General features: G+C 63.4%; 2 protein-coding genes across 2 annotated transcripts; one reads left to right on the forward strand and one right to left on the reverse strand.

The window, feature by feature from the left end:
• Window positions 1–3059: 3059 nt before the first annotated feature.
• LOC101869733 (S-adenosylmethionine synthase) lies at window positions 3060–6853 on the forward strand. Its single transcript, XM_034073971.1, has 9 exons — window positions 3060–3204; window positions 4320–4397; window positions 4482–4604; window positions 4697–4809; window positions 4890–5033; window positions 5107–5325; window positions 5555–5737; window positions 5825–5958; window positions 6200–6853. The coding sequence occupies exons 1-9, from the start codon at window positions 3114–3116 to the stop codon at window positions 6300–6302; spliced, it is 1188 nt and encodes a 395-aa protein (XP_033929862.1). The 5' UTR covers window positions 3060–3113; the 3' UTR covers window positions 6303–6853.
• Window positions 6854–7174: 321 nt separating this feature from the next.
• LOC117438456 (vitamin K-dependent gamma-carboxylase-like) lies at window positions 7175–15989 on the reverse strand. The gene is given in 16 exon segments (XM_034073968.1): window positions 7175–7466; window positions 9133–9328; window positions 9654–9801; window positions 11518–11648; window positions 11771–11940; window positions 12065–12216; window positions 12293–12424; window positions 12808–12904; window positions 12906–13059; window positions 13614–13734; window positions 13736–13778; window positions 14327–14433; window positions 14535–14613; window positions 14782–14947; window positions 15429–15587; window positions 15740–15989. Coding segments are annotated over 16 exon segments (2271 nt in total). The 3' UTR covers window positions 7175–7300.
• Between the last annotated feature and the right edge of the window lie 964 nt (window positions 15990–16953).

The raw sequence follows: 16953 nt of genomic DNA on the forward strand, positions 1-16953 counted from the left end.
CAGGTGCAGGGTTCCTGTGCTGGGTGTCAGGGTGCAGGGTTCCTGTGCAGGTGTCAGGTGCAGGGTTCCTGTGCAGGTGTCAGGGTGCAGGGTTCCTGTTCCAGGTGTCAGGGTGCAGGGTTCCTGTGCAGGTGTCAGGGTGCAGGGTTCCTGTGCAGGTGTCAGGGTGCAGGGTTCCTGTTCCAGGTGTCAGGGTGCAGGGTTCCTGTTCCAGGTGTCAGGTGCAGGGTTCCTGTGCAGGTGTCAGGGTGCAGGGTTCCTGTGCCGGGTGTCAGGGTGCAGGGTTCCTGTTCCAGGTGTCAGGTGCAGGGTTCCTGTTCCAGGTGTCAGGGTGCAGGGTTCCTGTGCTCAGTGTCAGGGTGCAGGGTTCCTGTGCAGGTGTCAGGGTGCAGGGTTCCTGTGCAGGTGTCAGGGTGCAGGGTTCCTGTTCCAGGTGTCAGGTGCAGGGTTCCTGTTCCAGGTGTCAGGGTGCAGGGTTCCTGTGCTCAGTGTCAGGGTGCAGGGTTCCTGTGCAGGTGTCAGGGTGCAGGGTTCCTGTGCAGGTGTCAGGGTGCAGGGTTCCTGTGCCGGTGTCAGGGTGCAGGGTTCCTGGTCCAGGTGTCAGGGTGCAGGGTTCCTGTGCAGGTGTCAGGGTGCAGGGTTCCTGTGCAGGTGTCAGGGTGCAGGGTTCCTGTTCCAGGTGTCAGGGTGCAGGGTTCCTGTTCCAGGTGTCAGGGTGCAGGGTTCCTGTGCAGGTGTCAGGGTGCAGGGTTCCTGTTCCAGGTGTCAGGGTGCAGGGGTTCCTGTTGGGTGTCAGGGTGCAGGGTTCCTGTTGGGTGTCAGGGTGCAGGGTTCCTGTTCCAGGTGTCAGGGTGCAGTGTTCCTGTTCCAGGTGTCAGGGTGCAGGGTTCCTGTGCTCAGTGTCAGGGTGCAGGGTTCCTGTGCTGGGTGTCAGGGTGCAGGGTTCCTGTTCCAGGTGTCAGGGTGCAGGGTTCCTGTCCCAGGTGTCAGGGTGCAGGGTTCCTGTCCCAGGTGTCAGGGTGCAGGGTTCCTGTCCCAGGTGTCAGGGTGCAGGGTTCCTGTGCGGGTGTCAGGCTGCAGGGTTCCTGTTCCAGGTGTCAGGGTGCAGGGTTCCTGTTCCAGGTGTCAGGGTGCAGGGTTCCTGTTCCAGGTGTCAGGGTGCAGGGTTCCTGTTCCAGGTGTCAGGGTGCAGTGTTCCTGTTCCAGGTGTCAGGTGCAGGGTTCCTGTGCCAGGTGTCAGGTGCAGGGTTCCTGTGCAGGTGTCAGGGTGCAGGGTTCCTGTTCCAGGTGTCAGGGTGCAGGGTTCCTGTGCTGGGTGTCAGGGTGCAGGGTTCCTGTTCCAGGTGTCAGGGTGCAGGGTTCCTGTTCCAGGTGTCAGGGTGCAGGGTTCCTGTGCTGGGTGTCAGGGTGCAGGGTTCCTGTTCCAGGTGTCAGGGTGCAGGGTTCCTGTTCCAGGTGTCAGGGTGCAGGGTTCCTGTGCTGGGTGTCAGGGTGCAGGGTTCCTGTTCCAGGTGTCAGGGTGCAGGGTTCCTGTTCCAGGTGTCAGGGTGCAGGGTTCCTGTTCCAGGTGTCAGGGTGCAGGGTTCCTGTTGGGTGTCAGGGTGCAGGGTTCCTGTTCCAGGTGTCAGGTGCAGGGTTCCTGTGCAGGTGTCAGGGTGTTGGGCTCTGTCCTGGCTGCACCGCAGGTAGAGGCCGGTGCCGGCTCTGGGCCGGCTCCAGCACTGGCAACCACGGCTCCCGGTTGCATCAGGCACCGAGAGGCCACAATGGCCCCAGGTCCTGGCCACGGCCCCACCTTAGTCCTGAGCATCCATAGGGATGAGGATCCGGATTCAGGACCCGTTGATCCCGGTGCTCCCTGGCTGTGAGTGGAGGTTCTATGGCAGCATTCCCAGGGGCACAGCCCTGATCCCAGTGAAGGTCCCAGTTTATGGCCAAAGGCTTCAGCTGGTGCCAAGCAGCTGAACCTGAGCTGCAGCACATGGAGGCCCTGGTGCCGTCATTCCAAGTGTCAGGAATTGGATCCATGGGTGATCCCAGAGGCTGTTTCCTTCCCGGCTGCTCAGCCTGAGCTCCTGCAGCTCCATGATGGATGTCATTGGAGCTGCTTGGGGCCGGGATAATGCTTGTGGAGGGAGAACCCGGATAGGAGAACTGGGCTGTTCTGGGGAACAAAGCATGGAATAGATGGGATGCTGGTCCCAGCACCTCCTTGTCCTGAGCGTGGATGAACACACAGGGATGCTGGGCTGGAAAACGCTATTCCCACCCCAGTGTGAGGCAGGACACTGGATTCCAGTGCCCATTCCTCTGCCTCACACAGACACACAGCACCCGGGGGTTGGTCTCAATGCTTCTGCCATTGTAAAACGGGTCCCTTGGTCAACGCTTTGCTTTTGCCATTGTGATTTGTATGACTTTTACCTTGGTTATCCCATGGGGGGCCTGGAGGCCGGTTCTGGAGCACACCCGGGAGGTGGCACAGTCCGTGCCCCATGGGTTGGGGTTGGCACAGCCATTGAGGGGGTGCAGACAGTGCCGACCCACGGGGGCTCCCGGGGCTGCTGCCCCCGCTGTGTGCTCGGCTCCGGTGCCCATCCCGGCCCCGGGCCCGCACAATGGCGGAGCCGCTCGCCCCGCAAGATGGCGGCGGCGCTGAGGGACCGGCCCCGCCGCCCGCGGCCGGCTCAGCGCGCATGCGCGCCCGGCACCCGCGCCTGGAGCCGGCGGGCAGCGCGGGAGGGCTCATGCGGCCGCGCCGCTGCAGGGGGGGACCGGAGGGCACCGCCGGTTACCGGAGCCCGGCCGTGCCCCGCAGGGAACCGGTTCGGCCCTGCCGCGGTCCCGATCCTCCACCCGGCGGCCGGTGGTGGACGGGGGTGCGGGGAAGGCGCAGCAATACCGGCAGCGGCAGGAGTCACTGCCCGCTCCCCCCCCGCTCCCTCGCAGTGGTTTGCGCCGCGGCGCCTTCCGCCGTCGCCATTGGCGGTGAGGGCAGAAGGGGCGGGGCGAGGAGGGTACAAATAGAGGCGCTGCGGCGGGCGGCGCGCTCAGTCTGCCGCGGCCGGAGGAGCTGCTGCCGGTCCCGCATCGCCGCCGCCCCCCCCAGCGCCATGAACGGACAGCTCAACGGCTTCCACGACGTGCTCATCGACGAGGGCACCTTCCTCTTCACCTCCGAGTCCGTGGGCGAGGGGCACCCAGGTGCGGGCCGCGGAGCGCAGGGCGCAGGCGCGGGGCGGGCGGGGGGGGGGGTGGTGGTGGTGGGAATGGCCGCGCGCGTGCTCGCCGCGGAGGGGGGGGGGGTCTCCCGGCGGCGGAGTTAAGGGGGGGGGGGGGAGCGGTGACGCCACCGGGCGCGCGCGCAGTGGCGCGGCGGCGCGCGCCGCATTGCGGCCCCCGCCGCGCACGTGCTCCCCGCGTGGGGTGTTGGGGGGGGGGGGGTGGGGTTAAGTGGGGACAACGGTCAGGTGGCATGTCGCGATATCACGTGGGGTGTTGTGGGGGGGATTGAGAGGGGGCAACGCTCAGGTAACATGTCGCGATATGACGTGTGATGTTGCGGGGGGGGTGGGTTTAAGTGGGGACAACGGTCAGGTGACGTGTCGCGATATGACGTGGGGTGTTGTGGGGGGTGGGTTTGAGTGGGGGTAACGTTCAGGTGAAATGTCGCGATATGACGTGGGGTGTTGTGGGGGGGATGGGGGGGTGTTACCGGGTGACGCAGCGGCGGGGGGGGGGGGGTTTGGGGCTGCCGTGACTCAGCCGTGACTGAGCAGATCCGGGTTGTGCCCCGCGGGGTCACCGGTTACCGCAGCGGGGGTGAGGGGAGGTGAGGACCCCCCCGGGGCTGCTCCATCCCCCCCCCCCTCCGTGGGTCACAGCTCCGGTCCCCGGGGGCCGGTCCGGGGCTGCCTCCTCCGCTGCCCAGAGGTCGTGGCCAAGGACACCGGGAATCGCTTGTTCCCGGCCCAGCTCCATGGGGCAGGATGGGGTTCGGTCCCTCCGGGGCACGGGGTATCCGGTGGGAGGCGGCGGGTGCAGCAGCAGCCCCGGCAGGCTCCAGCTGGCAGAGCCGGGAGCCCCTGGCAGTGCCAGGCCCCTCCAGCACCGCTGCCTGTGGCTGAGGCCCAGCTCTGACCCGGCTGGAACTGGAGCTTAACTGGTAAATGCCTGGAATTCCAGGCTAAGAAGCCGGCCTGGGGACAAGGCAAGGGCTGTTGAGCTGCTGGAGCCCTCGGGATTAACGGGAGGCTCATGCTCCGCTCCCCAGCGGAAGGAAGGGCCGGGCCCGTCACAGCCTCACCCTCTGTCCCCAGATAAGATCTGCGACCAGATCAGTGACGCTGTCCTGGACGCTCACCTCAAGCAGGACCCCGATGCCAAGGTGGCCTGTGGTGAGTACGGCTGTGCCGGGGTGCGTGGGGTGGGTGACACCGGTGCCCTGGGGGTGACACTGACATCACCCTCCTGCCCTCCAGAAACGGTGGCGAAGACAGGGATGATCCTGCTGGCCGGGGAGATCACGTCCCGTGCGGCGGTGGATTACCAGAAGGTGGTTCGGGACACCATCAAACACATCGGTTACGATGACTCCTCCAAAGGTGGGTGCCATGCAGGGGATGGATGGCACACGCTGGTGCCGGGGGGGGGTTGTTGGCACATGGGGCTCACCGCGGCCTCGGCTCTGCCCCAGGCTTCGACTACAAGACGTGCAATGTGCTGGTGGCTCTGGAGCAGCAGTCGCCTGACATCGCTCAGGGTGTGCATCTGGACCGCAGCGAGGAGGACATCGGTGCTGGGGACCAGGTCAGGCCTCGTGCCGCTGGGGCCGCTGCGGTAAGGCCACAAGAGCTGTGGGTTCACCCCATTTCCCATCCCTCACACAGGGGCTGATGTTCGGCTACGCCACGGATGAGACGGAGGAGTGCATGCCCCTCACCATCGTCCTGGCGCACAAGCTCAACGCCAAGCTGGCCGAGCTGCGCCGCAACGGCACCCTGCCCTGGCTGCGCCCCGACTCCAAGACACAGGTGAGGTTCCGGCCCCATAACCTGCTCCCCGTGTCCCCACACTCCCTGACAGCCCCACGTCCCCTGTCGGCAGGTGACAGTGCAGTACATGCAGGACCGCGGCGCCGTCATCCCCATCCGCGTGCACACCATCGTCATCTCAGTGCAGCACGACGAGGACGTGTCCCTGGACGAGATGAGGGATGCGCTCAAGGAGAAGGTCATCAAAGCTGTGGTGCCAGCCAAGTACCTGGATGATGACACCATCTACCACCTGCAGCCCAGCGGCCGCTTCGTCATCGGTGGGCCCCAGGTAACGCCATGTGTGATGGCACCACTATGGTGATGGTGACGGTGTCGGCACCACGATGGTGATGGTGACGGTGTCGGCACCATGATGGTGACAGTGACAGCATCACGATGGTGATGGTGACGGCACCATGACAGTGACGGTGTTGGCACCATGATGGTGACGGTGACAGCACCACGATGGTAATGGTGCTGGCACCATGATGGTAATGGTGATGGTGTTGTCCCCACAGGGTGACGCCGGCCTCACCGGCCGCAAGATCATCGTGGACACGTACGGGGGGTGGGGGGCTCACGGCGGCGGTGCCTTCTCAGGCAAGGACTACACCAAAGTGGACCGCTCGGCTGCCTATGCCGCGCGCTGGGTGGCCAAGTCCCTGGTGAAGGCCGGGCTGTGCCGCAGGGTGCTGGTGCAGGTGGGTGCTGGTGTCTGCCCCTCCCCACACTGCTCTGTGGGGTGGGAGGCCTCGGGCTTAATCTGTGCCCCCCATTGCCCCCCCCAGGTGTCGTACGCCATTGGGGTGTCCCACCCCTTGTCCATCTCCATCTTCCACTATGGCACCTCCCAGAAGAGCGAGCGGGAGCTGCTGGACATCGTCAAGAAGAACTTTGACCTTCGCCCCGGGGGGATCGTCAGGTAACGGGGGGGGCACAGGGGACACGGAGCAGAGTTTGGGGGGGGCACAGGAGACATGTAGCAGGGTTTGGGGACACACATGGGGGGACATGGAGCAGGGCTTGGGGGCACCCATATCATGGGGGAGGCACAGGGGACACGGAGCAGGGCTTGGGGACACACATGGTGGGGGCACAGGGGACATGGAGCAGGTTTTGGGGCACACACACATGGGGGGTGCTGAGCGCTGTTGTCATTGCAGGGACCTGGACCTGAAGAAGCCCCTGTACCAGCGGACCGCAGCCTATGGCCACTTCGGTAGGGACAGTTTCCCTTGGGAAGTGCCCAAAAAACTCAAGTACTGAGGCAGATCCTGGCCCTTGTCAGGCTCTTCCCCCCACCCCAGCGGGCGTAGGCTACAGAGAAGCCCCTGGGCTCTGGGGGGTAAGAGCTGGGCCCCCCCCGGCCCCCCCATGTCCCTCCCTATTCCCTCTTGCCATGGGTTCCATGGGGACCACGTGTGGCCTCGGCCCCCCCCCAACCCCTCTGGCTGCTCTTGGAACCTGGTGGTGGCACATCCGAGTTCAGAGATGGCAAAACCCCCCCCGAGGGGGGTCACACCGTGTCCTGCCCCCCCCCCACGGTGCAGATGGAGCTGCGGGGGGGGGGGGGTCCCTGCTGGTGCTGGACTTGTCCTAACCCTGATTTTAACTGCTTATCCCTCAGACACACATGGGGGACACAAACACACACCTGGTGCTGGGGGGGGGACACGGTGTTAAAACCAACCCCCCCCCCCCCCGGTGTGAGGAGGAAAAAACCCTTTGCTGGTTGTTTTAAGTTGTATTTTTAGCCAACAACCGAAGTGACTCCACAACTGCACAACCCTCCCGGGGGGGGCTCGGATGGATCCGGGGGGGGGGGGGGGGCACTGAAAGCTCTGGGGGGGGGATGTTGATACTTGAACGTGTTTTTCTAGCGGTGTATTTATTGTGTGCTGAGGGGGGTGTGAGTACAGAGAAGCCCCCTTCACACGGCAGCTCTTGACCCCCCCCAACATCCCCCCCCCCCATTCCCACCCCAGAGGGGTGACAGCCCCGGGGCAGGGCGCTTTGGCCGGTGTGGTACAGAGAAGCCGGCTTGTTTACTGCCCGTCCCGGGCCCCCCAAGTGCCTTGGCAAAGGGGGGGGGGAAGGGGGGGGAGGGGTGAAGGAGGAGGGGGGGGGGGTCCCCCCTGTTGGTTTTTATTTTATTTCCCTTCTTTTCCCGAGGTTTTTATTCCATTTTGTTCGGATTCCACCAAAATGCTCCAAAAAATGGCAAATAAAGAACTGGGTTCAACGCAGCCTGTGCTGGGGGGGGGTCAGAGCTCGGGGTCCCCCCTCACTGTGTCCGTGTGCCCCCCATCATCACCCCCCTCCTCCTCCTCAGCCGGGCGCCAGTCAGCGAAGGCCAGTTCCTGAGCCAGGCGCTGGGGGGGCGGCCGCCCCACAGCCAGGTTCCGGAGGGAGATGTAGGTCATCAGCAGGCTGGGGGGGGGGCAGTAATGAGGGGTCAGGAGTGAGGTTTGGGGTGTATGGGGTATGGGGGGGTCAATAATGAGGGGTCAGGAGTGAGGTTTGGGGTGTATGGGGTGAGGGGGGTCAGTAATGAGAGGTTACAGCAGGTTGGGGGGGCAGTACCAGGGATGGGGTCACTGCTAAGGTTGGGGGGTGACAGGAGGGGCTGGAGTCACAGGTGAGGGGTTGGGGGGGCTGTAAGAAGGGGTTTGGGGTCCATAATGAGGGTTTGGGGGGTCCCATCCCATCACTGAGGATTTGGGGATCAGTGCTGAGGCTGGGGAGGGATGGCAGTGATGGGGGGGGCATAAGGAGGCTTTAAGGTCAGTGATGGGTTTAGGGGGGGCAGTAATGAGGGTTGTGGGTCAGTGCTAAGGTTTGGGGTGTCTGAGGGGGTCAGTAACAGTGGGGGTGGTGAGGAAGGATTTGGGGGGCACAGTGACTCTGGTTCACAGTGACATGGGGGGATGGTCCATGAGGAGGGTTTTGGGGTCAGTGATGGGGTTGGGGGGGGCATAACAAGAGGGTCTCAGTAATGAGGGTTTGGAGGTCAGCAGAAAGAGGCTTTGGGGGGGTCCATGAGGGGTTAGGGGTCAATAATGGGGGAGGTAAAGATGAGGTTTGGGGGGTCAGTGCCAAGGTGTGGGGTGTCTGTGATGGGGGGTCAGTAACAGGTTGGGGGGTGGTGAGGGATTTGGGGGGCACATAATGAAGGACTGGGGGGAATTACAGCAATGAGAGGCCATAATGAGAGACTGGGGGGGCTGGCAAGGGGCTGGGGGTCTGTAATGAGAGTTGGGGGTGCAGTGACAGGATAAAGGGGGGGTCCCATCAATGAGGGTTTGAGGATCAGTGCTGAGGTTGGGAAGGGCCATCAGTGATGGGGGGGCACAGGGTTTTGAGGGTCAGTGCTGAGAGTAAGGAGATCACCCCAGTAATGGGGGTTTGGAGGGGTCCATGAGGGGTTAGGGTCAATAATGGGGGGGTACATAAGGCTTGGGGGGTTCTACAGTGAGAGTTCAGGGGGGCAGCAGTGATGGGGTTAGGAGGGCCCATCCTGAGGGGCCATAACAGTAGATGGGGGGGGGTCCCATCAGGGTGTGTTGGGGGATGTTCCCATCAGGTGTGTTTGGTGTTCCCATCAGGTGTGTTTGGGGTGTTCCCATCAGGTGTGTTTGGGGTGTTCCCATCAGGTGTGTTTGGGGTGTTCCCATCAGGTGTGTTTGGTGTTCCCATCAGGTGTGTTTGGGTGTCCCCATCAGGTGTGTTTGGGGGTTCCCATCAGGTGTGTTTGGGGGTTCCCATCAGGTGTGTTTGGGTGTCCCCATCAGGTGTGTTTGGGGGTTCCCATCAGGTGTGTTTGGGGGTTCCCATCAGGTGTGTTTGGGTGTCCCCATCAGGTGTGTTTGGGGGTTCCCATCAGGTGTGTTTGGGGGTTCCCATCAGGTGTGTTTGGGGGTTCCCATCAGGTGTGTTTGGGGGTTCCCATCAGGTGTGTTTGGGTGTCCCCATCAGGTGTGTTTGGGGGTTCCCATCAGGTGTGTTTGGGGGTTCCCATCAGGTGTGTTTGGGGTTCCCATCAGGTGTGTTTGGGGGTTCCCATCAGGTGTGTTTGGGGTCTGTGTCCCCCTCTCACCTCCTCCGGAACAGGAACAGTTTCCGGTGCAGGAAGCGCCGCAGCCGCTGCCCCATCCCTGCCCTGCGCTCCCGTTCCCGCTCCCGTTGCCTCTGTTCCCGGCGCAGCAGCAGAGCCACCAGCGGGTCTGGAGCTGCCCCTGGCGGCAGAGGCTCCCCCAGCAGCGGCCGCAGCTCCGGGGGCAGCGGCTCTGGTGCTGGGGGGGATGGGATCGGTGAGAGCGCCGGGGATGCCCCCTCCGGTACCCCCAACCCCCCCCGGTACCCCCATGCTGGTACCCCCCACTGCCGGTACCCCCATCCCTGTACCCCCATCCCGGTACCCACATCCCGGTACCCACATCCCAGTACCCCCATCCAGGTACCCCCATCCCAGTACCACCCCCCGGTACCCCCATCCGGGCACCCCCATCCCGGTACCCCCATCCCAGCACACCCATCCCAGCACCCCCATCCCGGTACCCCCATTCCAGTACCCCCATCCCAGTACTCCCATCCCGGTACCCCCATCCCAGTGCTCACCGGTGCCGTTGCGCGCCCGGTCCCGCAGCTCCTGCAGCCGGGTCAGGTTGAGCTCCAGCGCCTGTGCTGTGGTGTTCACGTACAGGTAGAAGTAGCAGGAGGGCTCAGGCGACACCGTGTGCACCTTGTGGTACTGCCCTGCCGGCAGCTGTGGGGCAGTGGGGGTCAGGCCCCATGGACACCCCCTGCACGGCCCTGCTGCCCCACTGCACCCCCACTGCATCCCCTGTGCTCACCTGCATCCCCTGTGCTCACCTGCATCCCCTGTGCTCACCTGCATCCTCTGTGCTCACCTGTATCCTCTGTGCTCACCTGCATCCCCTGTGCTCACCTGCATCCCCCGTGCTCACCTGCATCCCTTGTGCTCACCTGCATCCCTTGTGCTCACCTGTATCCCTTGTGCTCACCTGCATCCCCCTGTGCTCACCTGCATCCCTTGTGCTCACCTGCATCCCCCTGTGCTCACCTGCATCCCCTGTGCTCACCTGCATTCCTTGTGCTCACCTGCATCCCTTGTGCTCACCTGCATCCCCTGTGCTCACCTGCATCCCTTGTGCTCACCTGCATCCCCTGCACTCACCTGCATCCCCCTTGTGCTCACCTGTATCCCTTGTGCTCACCTGCATCCCTTGTGCTCACCTGTATCCCTTGTGCTCACCTGCATCCCTTGTGCTCACCTGCATCCCCTGCACTCACCTGCATCCCTTGTGCTCACCTGCATCCCTGTGCTCACCTGCATCCCCCTGTGCTCACCTGCATCCTGTGCTCACCTGCATCCCGTGTGCTCACCTGCATCCCCTGTGCTCACCTGCATCCCTTGTGCTCACCTGCATCCCCTGTGCTCACCTGCATCCCTTGTGCTCACCTGCATCCCTTGTGCTCACCTGTATCCCTTGTGCTCACCTGCATCCCTTGTGCTCACCTGCATCCTGTGCTCACCTGCATCCTGTGCTCACCTGCATCCCCCTGTGCTCACCTGCATCCTGTGCTCACCTGCATCCCCTGTGCTCACCTGCATCCCTTGTGCTCACCTGCATCCTGTGCTCACCTGCATCCTGTGCTCACCTGTATCCCTTGTGCTCACCTGCATCCCTTGTGCTCACCTGCATCCCCCTGTGCTCACCTGCATCCCGTGTGCTCACCTGCATCCCTTGTGCTCACCTGCATCCCTTGTGCTCACCTGCATCCCCTGTGCTCACCTGCATCCCCTGTGCTCACCTGCATCCCTTGTGCTCACCTGCATCCCTTGTGCTCACCTGTATCCCCTGTGCTCACCTGTATCCCTTGTGCTCACCTGCATCCTGTGCTCACCTGTATCCCCTGTGCTCACCTGCATCCCTTGTGCTCACCTGCATCCCCTGTGCTCACCTGTATCCCTGCACTCACCTGTATCCCTCTGTGCTCACCTGCATCCCCTGTGCTCACCTGCATCCCTTGTGCTCACCTGCATCCCCCTGTGCTCACCTGTATCCCTGCACTCACCTGTATCCCTCTGTGCTCACCTGTATCCCCTGTGCTCACCTGCATCCCCTGTGCTCACCTGCATCCCTTGTGCTCACCTATATCCCCTGTGCTCACCTGCATCCCTTGTGCTCACCTGCATCCCCCAGTGCTCACCTGTATCCCCTGTGCTCACCTGCATCCCTTGTGCTCACCTGCATCCCTTGTGCTCACCTGTATCCCCTGTGCTCACCTGCATCCCTTGTGCTCACCTGTATCCCCTGTGCTCACCTGCATCCCTTGTGCTCACCTGCATCCCCCTGTGCTCACCTGTATCCCCTGTGCTCACCTGCATCCCTTGTGCTCACCTGTATCCTGTGCTCACCTGCATCCCCCTGTGCTCACCTGCATCCCTTGTGCTCACCTGTATCCCGTCTCCCTCCCTCAGTGTGTAGTTTTGGTTCTGCTCCACCAGCTCCACCAGGACCTCTCCCCTCAGCACCTTCAGGCTGGTGTTCCCCAGGTCCTCACTCACAAAGTTCTCCAGGTGCAGCCCTATGGGGGGTATACGACACAACTGGGGTTGGGGTCCCCCCCATCTCCGGGTTCACCCCCCACATCACCGGGTTCCACCCCCCCCATCACCGAGGTCCAACCCCCTCCATCACCCCCCATACCAGGGAAGTCAGCAATGAAGACCACGTCCGTGTTCCCATCCAGGCTGCTCTCGAGCTCCTGCAGCCGCTGGCGCCATGGGGACAGCTCCAGCAGCAGCGGCAGCACCCACGGTGTGCGGTGCCAAGGGGACCATGGTGCCCGCACCACATCCACGCGGGGGTCCACGAGCCTGCGGCACCGATGGGGCCTCAGCACCCCCCAACGGCACCTATGGGGGTGACCCCCCCATCCCATCCCCAATGGCACCTTTGGGGGTGCCCCCCCCCCATCCCCCCCCCCATCCCCCCCCAAACCTCTGCTGGAAGCGGTCGTTGATGGAGACCCAGATGTCGAAGTAGATGCGGGGCTGGGAGATGTTGTACCGCGGCAGGAGCTGGCTCAGGCACACAGCGTACTGCTTGAGCATGTCTGCATGGTCCTTCCAGCGCCGGCTCTGCGTGAACACCTACGGGGGGGTCAGGGGCTGCGGACCCCCCCCCCTGCACCCCTGCACCCCCCTGCACCCCCCATGCTCTGCTCACCCCTGGTTTCAGGTACCCCACGTCCCCGGTCAGCCCATCCTGATACGTGATCTTCACGTGCTGGTGGAACCGGGAGTGAACCATCATGTCCCAGGAGTAGCCATAGAGGCCGTTGGTCCAGTTGTTGTAGCCCTGGGGGGGGCAAGGAAGGGAGATCCACATTAAGGACTCCCATGACCTCCAAACTGACCCCCCCACATCCAAACCCCATCCTTGTAGCCAAGGAAAATACCCCTGTCTTCAAAAGTACCCCCAGGGCCTAAGTAATACCCCCAAACTGCCCCCCCTTGTGTCCAAACCCCCCCCATCTCCTTGAAAATACCCCAAGCCCCTCCAGACTCCCCCAAGTGCCCCTCACATCCAACCCAAGCTCTCCCTGTGTTTCCTCTGATGTCCCCATATACCCCCATGTCCCCATATAACCCCTCCAATAGTTCCCAAAGTACCCCCAAAACAACCCCCACACACCCCCCCTCCAACCCCCCCCCCCCCAAACCTCCCCCCCCATACCCCACCTGTGTGATGAAGTGTGAGTAGGGCAGGAAGAGCTGCTCCAGCACATAGAGCACAGTGAAAGCCGCAGCCAGATGCTGGCGCAGCCGCAGCCCCCCCCCGTGCCCCATAGTGGCAGTCGGGGCTGGGCCGGGGGGGGCGGGTGCTGGGCAGCCCCCCCCGCAGCCAGCGCGGACACTGAGCCAGCAGGCGCCGTGGCCAGGCCGGGTGGCAGAACAGCCCATTGCTGACCAGCATCGTGTATGGGAACATGCCTGGGGGGGCAGGGATCAGACACCCCCTGCACCGGCACCCGGACTGGGACTGGTGCTGAGGGGTGCCCTGCAAGGGATGGGGGTTTGGGGGGGTTGGGGGTGTTTTAGGGGTGTTTTAGGGGTGTTTCGGGAGTGTTTTGCAGGTGTTTGGGGGTGTTTTGGAGGTGTTTCAGGGGTGTTTGGAGTGTTTTAGGGGTGTTTGGGGGTGTTGTAGGGGTGTTTTAGGTGTGTTTGGGGGTGTTTCAGGGGTGTTTTAGGAGTGTTTTGGGGGTGTTTGGGGGTGTTTTGGGGGTGTTTCAGGGGTGTTTTAGGGATGTTTGGGGGTGTTTGAGGGTGTTTCAGGGGTGTTTTGGGGGTGTTTTAGGGATGTTTTAGGTGTGTTTGGGGCTGTTTCGGGGGTGTTTTAGGAGTGTTTTGGGGGTGTTTGGGGGTTTTTGGGGGTGTTTTAGGGGTGTTTTGGGGTGTTTCAGGGGTGTTTTAGGAGTGTTTCAGAGGTGTTTGGGGGGTGTTTTGGGGTGTTTTGGGGGTGTTTCGGGCACAGCTGCTGCTCTCACCGATGCTGAAGAGCTGTGAGTTCATGCAGTGGAAGTAGGTGACGAAGATGAGGGCGATGGGACGGGTGGCATCGAGCAGCAGCAGGAACCCGGCCGAGAGGTCCAGCAGGAGACCCCCCCCCGTGCACCACCAGCAGACTGGTGCTCTGCTCCGACAGCACCAGCCTGGCCACAGCACCAGCACCAGCATCAGCCCATCACCCTCCTCATCCTCACCTCATCACTCTCCTCATCCTCACCTCATCACCCTCCTCATCCTCATCCCATCACCCTCCTCATCCTCATCGCATCAGCCCCATCACCCTCCTCATCCCATCACCCTCCTCATCCTCATCCCATCAGCCCCATCACCCTCCTCATCCCATCACCCTCCTCATCCTCACCCCATCACCCCATCACCCTCCTCCTCATCTTCACCCCATCACCCTCCTCATCCCATCACCCCCCATCACCCCCATCACCCTCCTCATCCTCACCCCATCACCTCCATCACCCTCCTCATCCTCACCCCATCACCCTCCTCATCCTCACCCCATCACCCTCCTCATCCTCACCCCATCACCCTCCTCATCCTCACCCCATCACCCTCCTCATCCTCACCCCATCACCCCCATCACCAACCTCATCCTCATCCATCACCCCCATCACCAACCTCCTCCTCACCCCATCACCCTCCTCACCTTCCCCCACACCATCACCCTCCTCCTCCTCACCTGAAGGGTGCGAAGAGCCAGTGCCGCGCGAGGGAGCCCATGGAGTACCCGCTCACCCAGTCCATGTCCAGCTTCTTCAGCCCCGCAATGAAGTACACCAGGAAGATCTGGGGCAGGGGCACAGTGTGGGGACAGGGACCGGGGGCACAATGGGGACCATGGGGGCACAATGGGGACCATGGGGGTACAATGGGACCCCAGCTCTCACCTGGGCCCGCAGCAGGGTGTAGTTCCACAGTGGGACGTGTGCGTTCCTCTTGTGGGGCCGAAAGAGCCCATCCACAGACCTATGGGGACACCCAAAGAAAGGGGGTGACCAGGTCACCGTCACTGCCACACTGGTGACACAGGGGATGCTCCTGTCACCCTATGGCACACGGGACCCTGTGCCACAAGCAGAGCATCCCGGTCACCCAGCGGCTCCCTGTGCCACCCATGGGTGCCCCCACACGCACCCATAGCGATCAGCACCCATGAAGGTGAGCTGGAACGCCAACAGCCCGTACAGGTAGGAGTGGTTGTTCCAGGAGGTCTTGTCCAGCAGCAGCACATACCAGTATGGGCACAGGAAGGCCACACAGCTCAGGCGGTACCAGCAGCCCAGCATCATGCCCAGTGCCCCTGCACCAGCGCATGGTGACACCAGAGCATCGCCTGTTTGCCTCTCCCCATGTCCCACCATGTGCCCCTGTCCTGGTGTCACCCCCAGCACCCATAGAACCATAGACCTTAACATCATCCAGTTCCAACCCTCTGCCATGGGCAGGGACACCTCACACTAAACCATGGCACCCAAGGCTCTGTCCAACCTGGCCTTGAACACTGCCAGGGATGGAGCATTCACAACCTCCCTGGGCAACCCATTCCAGTGCCTCAGCACCCTAACAGGGAGGAACTCCTTCCTTATCTCCAATGTAAACCTCTGCCCCATCGCCCTGTGCCAGTGCAGCTCCATTCCCGTCCCTGTCCCCACCGTGTCCCCATCTCCCCTGTGCCCCCCATGTCCCATTCCCCCCTGTTCCCCCCACATCCCGTTACCGGTGTCCCCCATGTCCCGTTCCCTGTGCCCCCCATGTCCCGTCCCCCCCATGTCCCCCGTTACCGAGCAGCATGACGCTGTACAGCAGGTACATGCCGTCCAGCGGCAGCGGCCGCAGCATGGGCAGCAGTGGGAAGCGGCAGACCTCCAGCCCGTCCAGGAAGCGCCTGTCCAGCAGCGCCATGCCCCGTTCCTGGGGCACGTCCAGCACCATCAGCAGCCCTGGGGGGGGGACAGTGACCGACGGGGGGTCAGAGACCGACGGGGCGGGGGCAGTAACGGGGGGTCAGTAACGGGGGGGGCAGTAACGGGGGGGCAGTAACGGGGGGTCAGTAACGGGAGCTCCCCCCTCCCCCCCCTCCCCCGGCGCTCACCGAACGCCGCTCGGAAGGCCCCCAGGGCCGCGGGGTCGCTCGGCCGGTGCAGGAGCCGCACGAACCGGGACCACCGGGTCAGGTCCTGCAGCTCGAACCCGAGCAGCTTCCGGGTCAGGCTGAGCTCCGGTCCCGGTCCGGGCTCCGGTTCCGGTTCCGCCGCCCCAGGCCCCGCCCCCTGCTCCGGCCGCCGCCGCCGGGCCGGGGCTCGGGGCACGTCCCGCTCCTCGGCTGCCGCTGCCGCCGCCATGGCCGTGACTCCGCCCCCCGCGCGACGTCAGCTGACGTCACGGGAGCGGAAACCAATCGCGGGCGTCCAACAGGGCCACGCCCTGACACACCCACCCCGGGCCCCGCCCCCCGCCGGGGGCCGCTCCCGGAAGGGCCGAGCGGGGCGAGGTTAATAACGGGAGAGCCCAGGGTGGCAATGGTGTTCCTATGGTGACAATGGTGTCCTCATGGTGACAATGGTGTCCCTATGGTGACAATGGTGTTCCCATGGTGGCAATGGTGTCCCTATGGTGACAATGGTGTCCCAAGGGTGGCAATGGTGTCCCCATGGTGGCAATGGTGTCCCCATAGTGACAATGGTGTCCCTATGGTGGCAATGGTGTCCCCATGGTGTCCGGGTGTCCCCATGGTGCCGCTGTCCCTGCAGTCACAGCACTCCAGGACCGTGGCACAGGAGTCACCACCGGCTCCGGTGGCACAACACGAAACTGCTCCTTGGGCTCAGCCTCGTGGGTGCCATCGTCACCATCGTCACCATTGTCACCATCATGGCCACCGGCGCCATCCCCACCTGTAGACACCCCCCGGGCACCAGTACACAGTGACCAGTGTGTGTGTCTGTGTGTGTGTGTGTGTGTAGGTGGATGGGGACATGGAGGATGCATCTGGGGACATGGGTGCCATGGGGAGGACACAGACGAGGACATGGGGGGGACACTGAAGAGTGGGAACGGGTCAGGATGCAAAGGGAGAACACACAGTGGGACATGGGGAGGACAAGGACGGGGACACGGGGGGAGGACCCGGGGGGGGCGGTGCCGAGGGCTGGGCCCATCCCGGTGCGTGGCACGGGGGGCAAAGGGCGCAGTTCGGCAGTGTCACTGTTACCGGTGTCACGGGGGGGTCACGTGCTCACCCGCTCCGTGTCCCGGGGGGCGGCCCCAGCCCCTCCCGCACCGGTGATCCGGGACTGGCACCGAGCG

The sequence above is a fragment of the Melopsittacus undulatus genome, unplaced genomic scaffold (genome assembly GCF_012275295.1).
Source record: "Melopsittacus undulatus isolate bMelUnd1 unplaced genomic scaffold, bMelUnd1.mat.Z mat_scaffold_348_arrow_ctg1, whole genome shotgun sequence".
Lineage (NCBI taxonomy): Eukaryota > Metazoa > Chordata > Aves > Psittaciformes > Psittaculidae > Melopsittacus > Melopsittacus undulatus.

Bases quoted from the DNA above. Each gene is read 5' to 3' on its own strand.
- LOC101869733 (XM_034073971.1), top strand. From the start codon at position 3,114: ATGAACGGACAGCTCAACGGCTTCCACGACGTGCTCATCGACGAGGGC. The intron at 3,205-4,319 runs GTGCGGGCCGCG...CTCTGTCCCCAG, and splicing joins CGTGGGCGAGGGGCACCCAG to ATAAGATCTGCGACCAGATC. The intron at 5,738-5,824 runs GTGGGTGCTGGT...TGCCCCCCCCAG, and splicing joins GCCGCAGGGTGCTGGTGCAG to GTGTCGTACGCCATTGGGGT.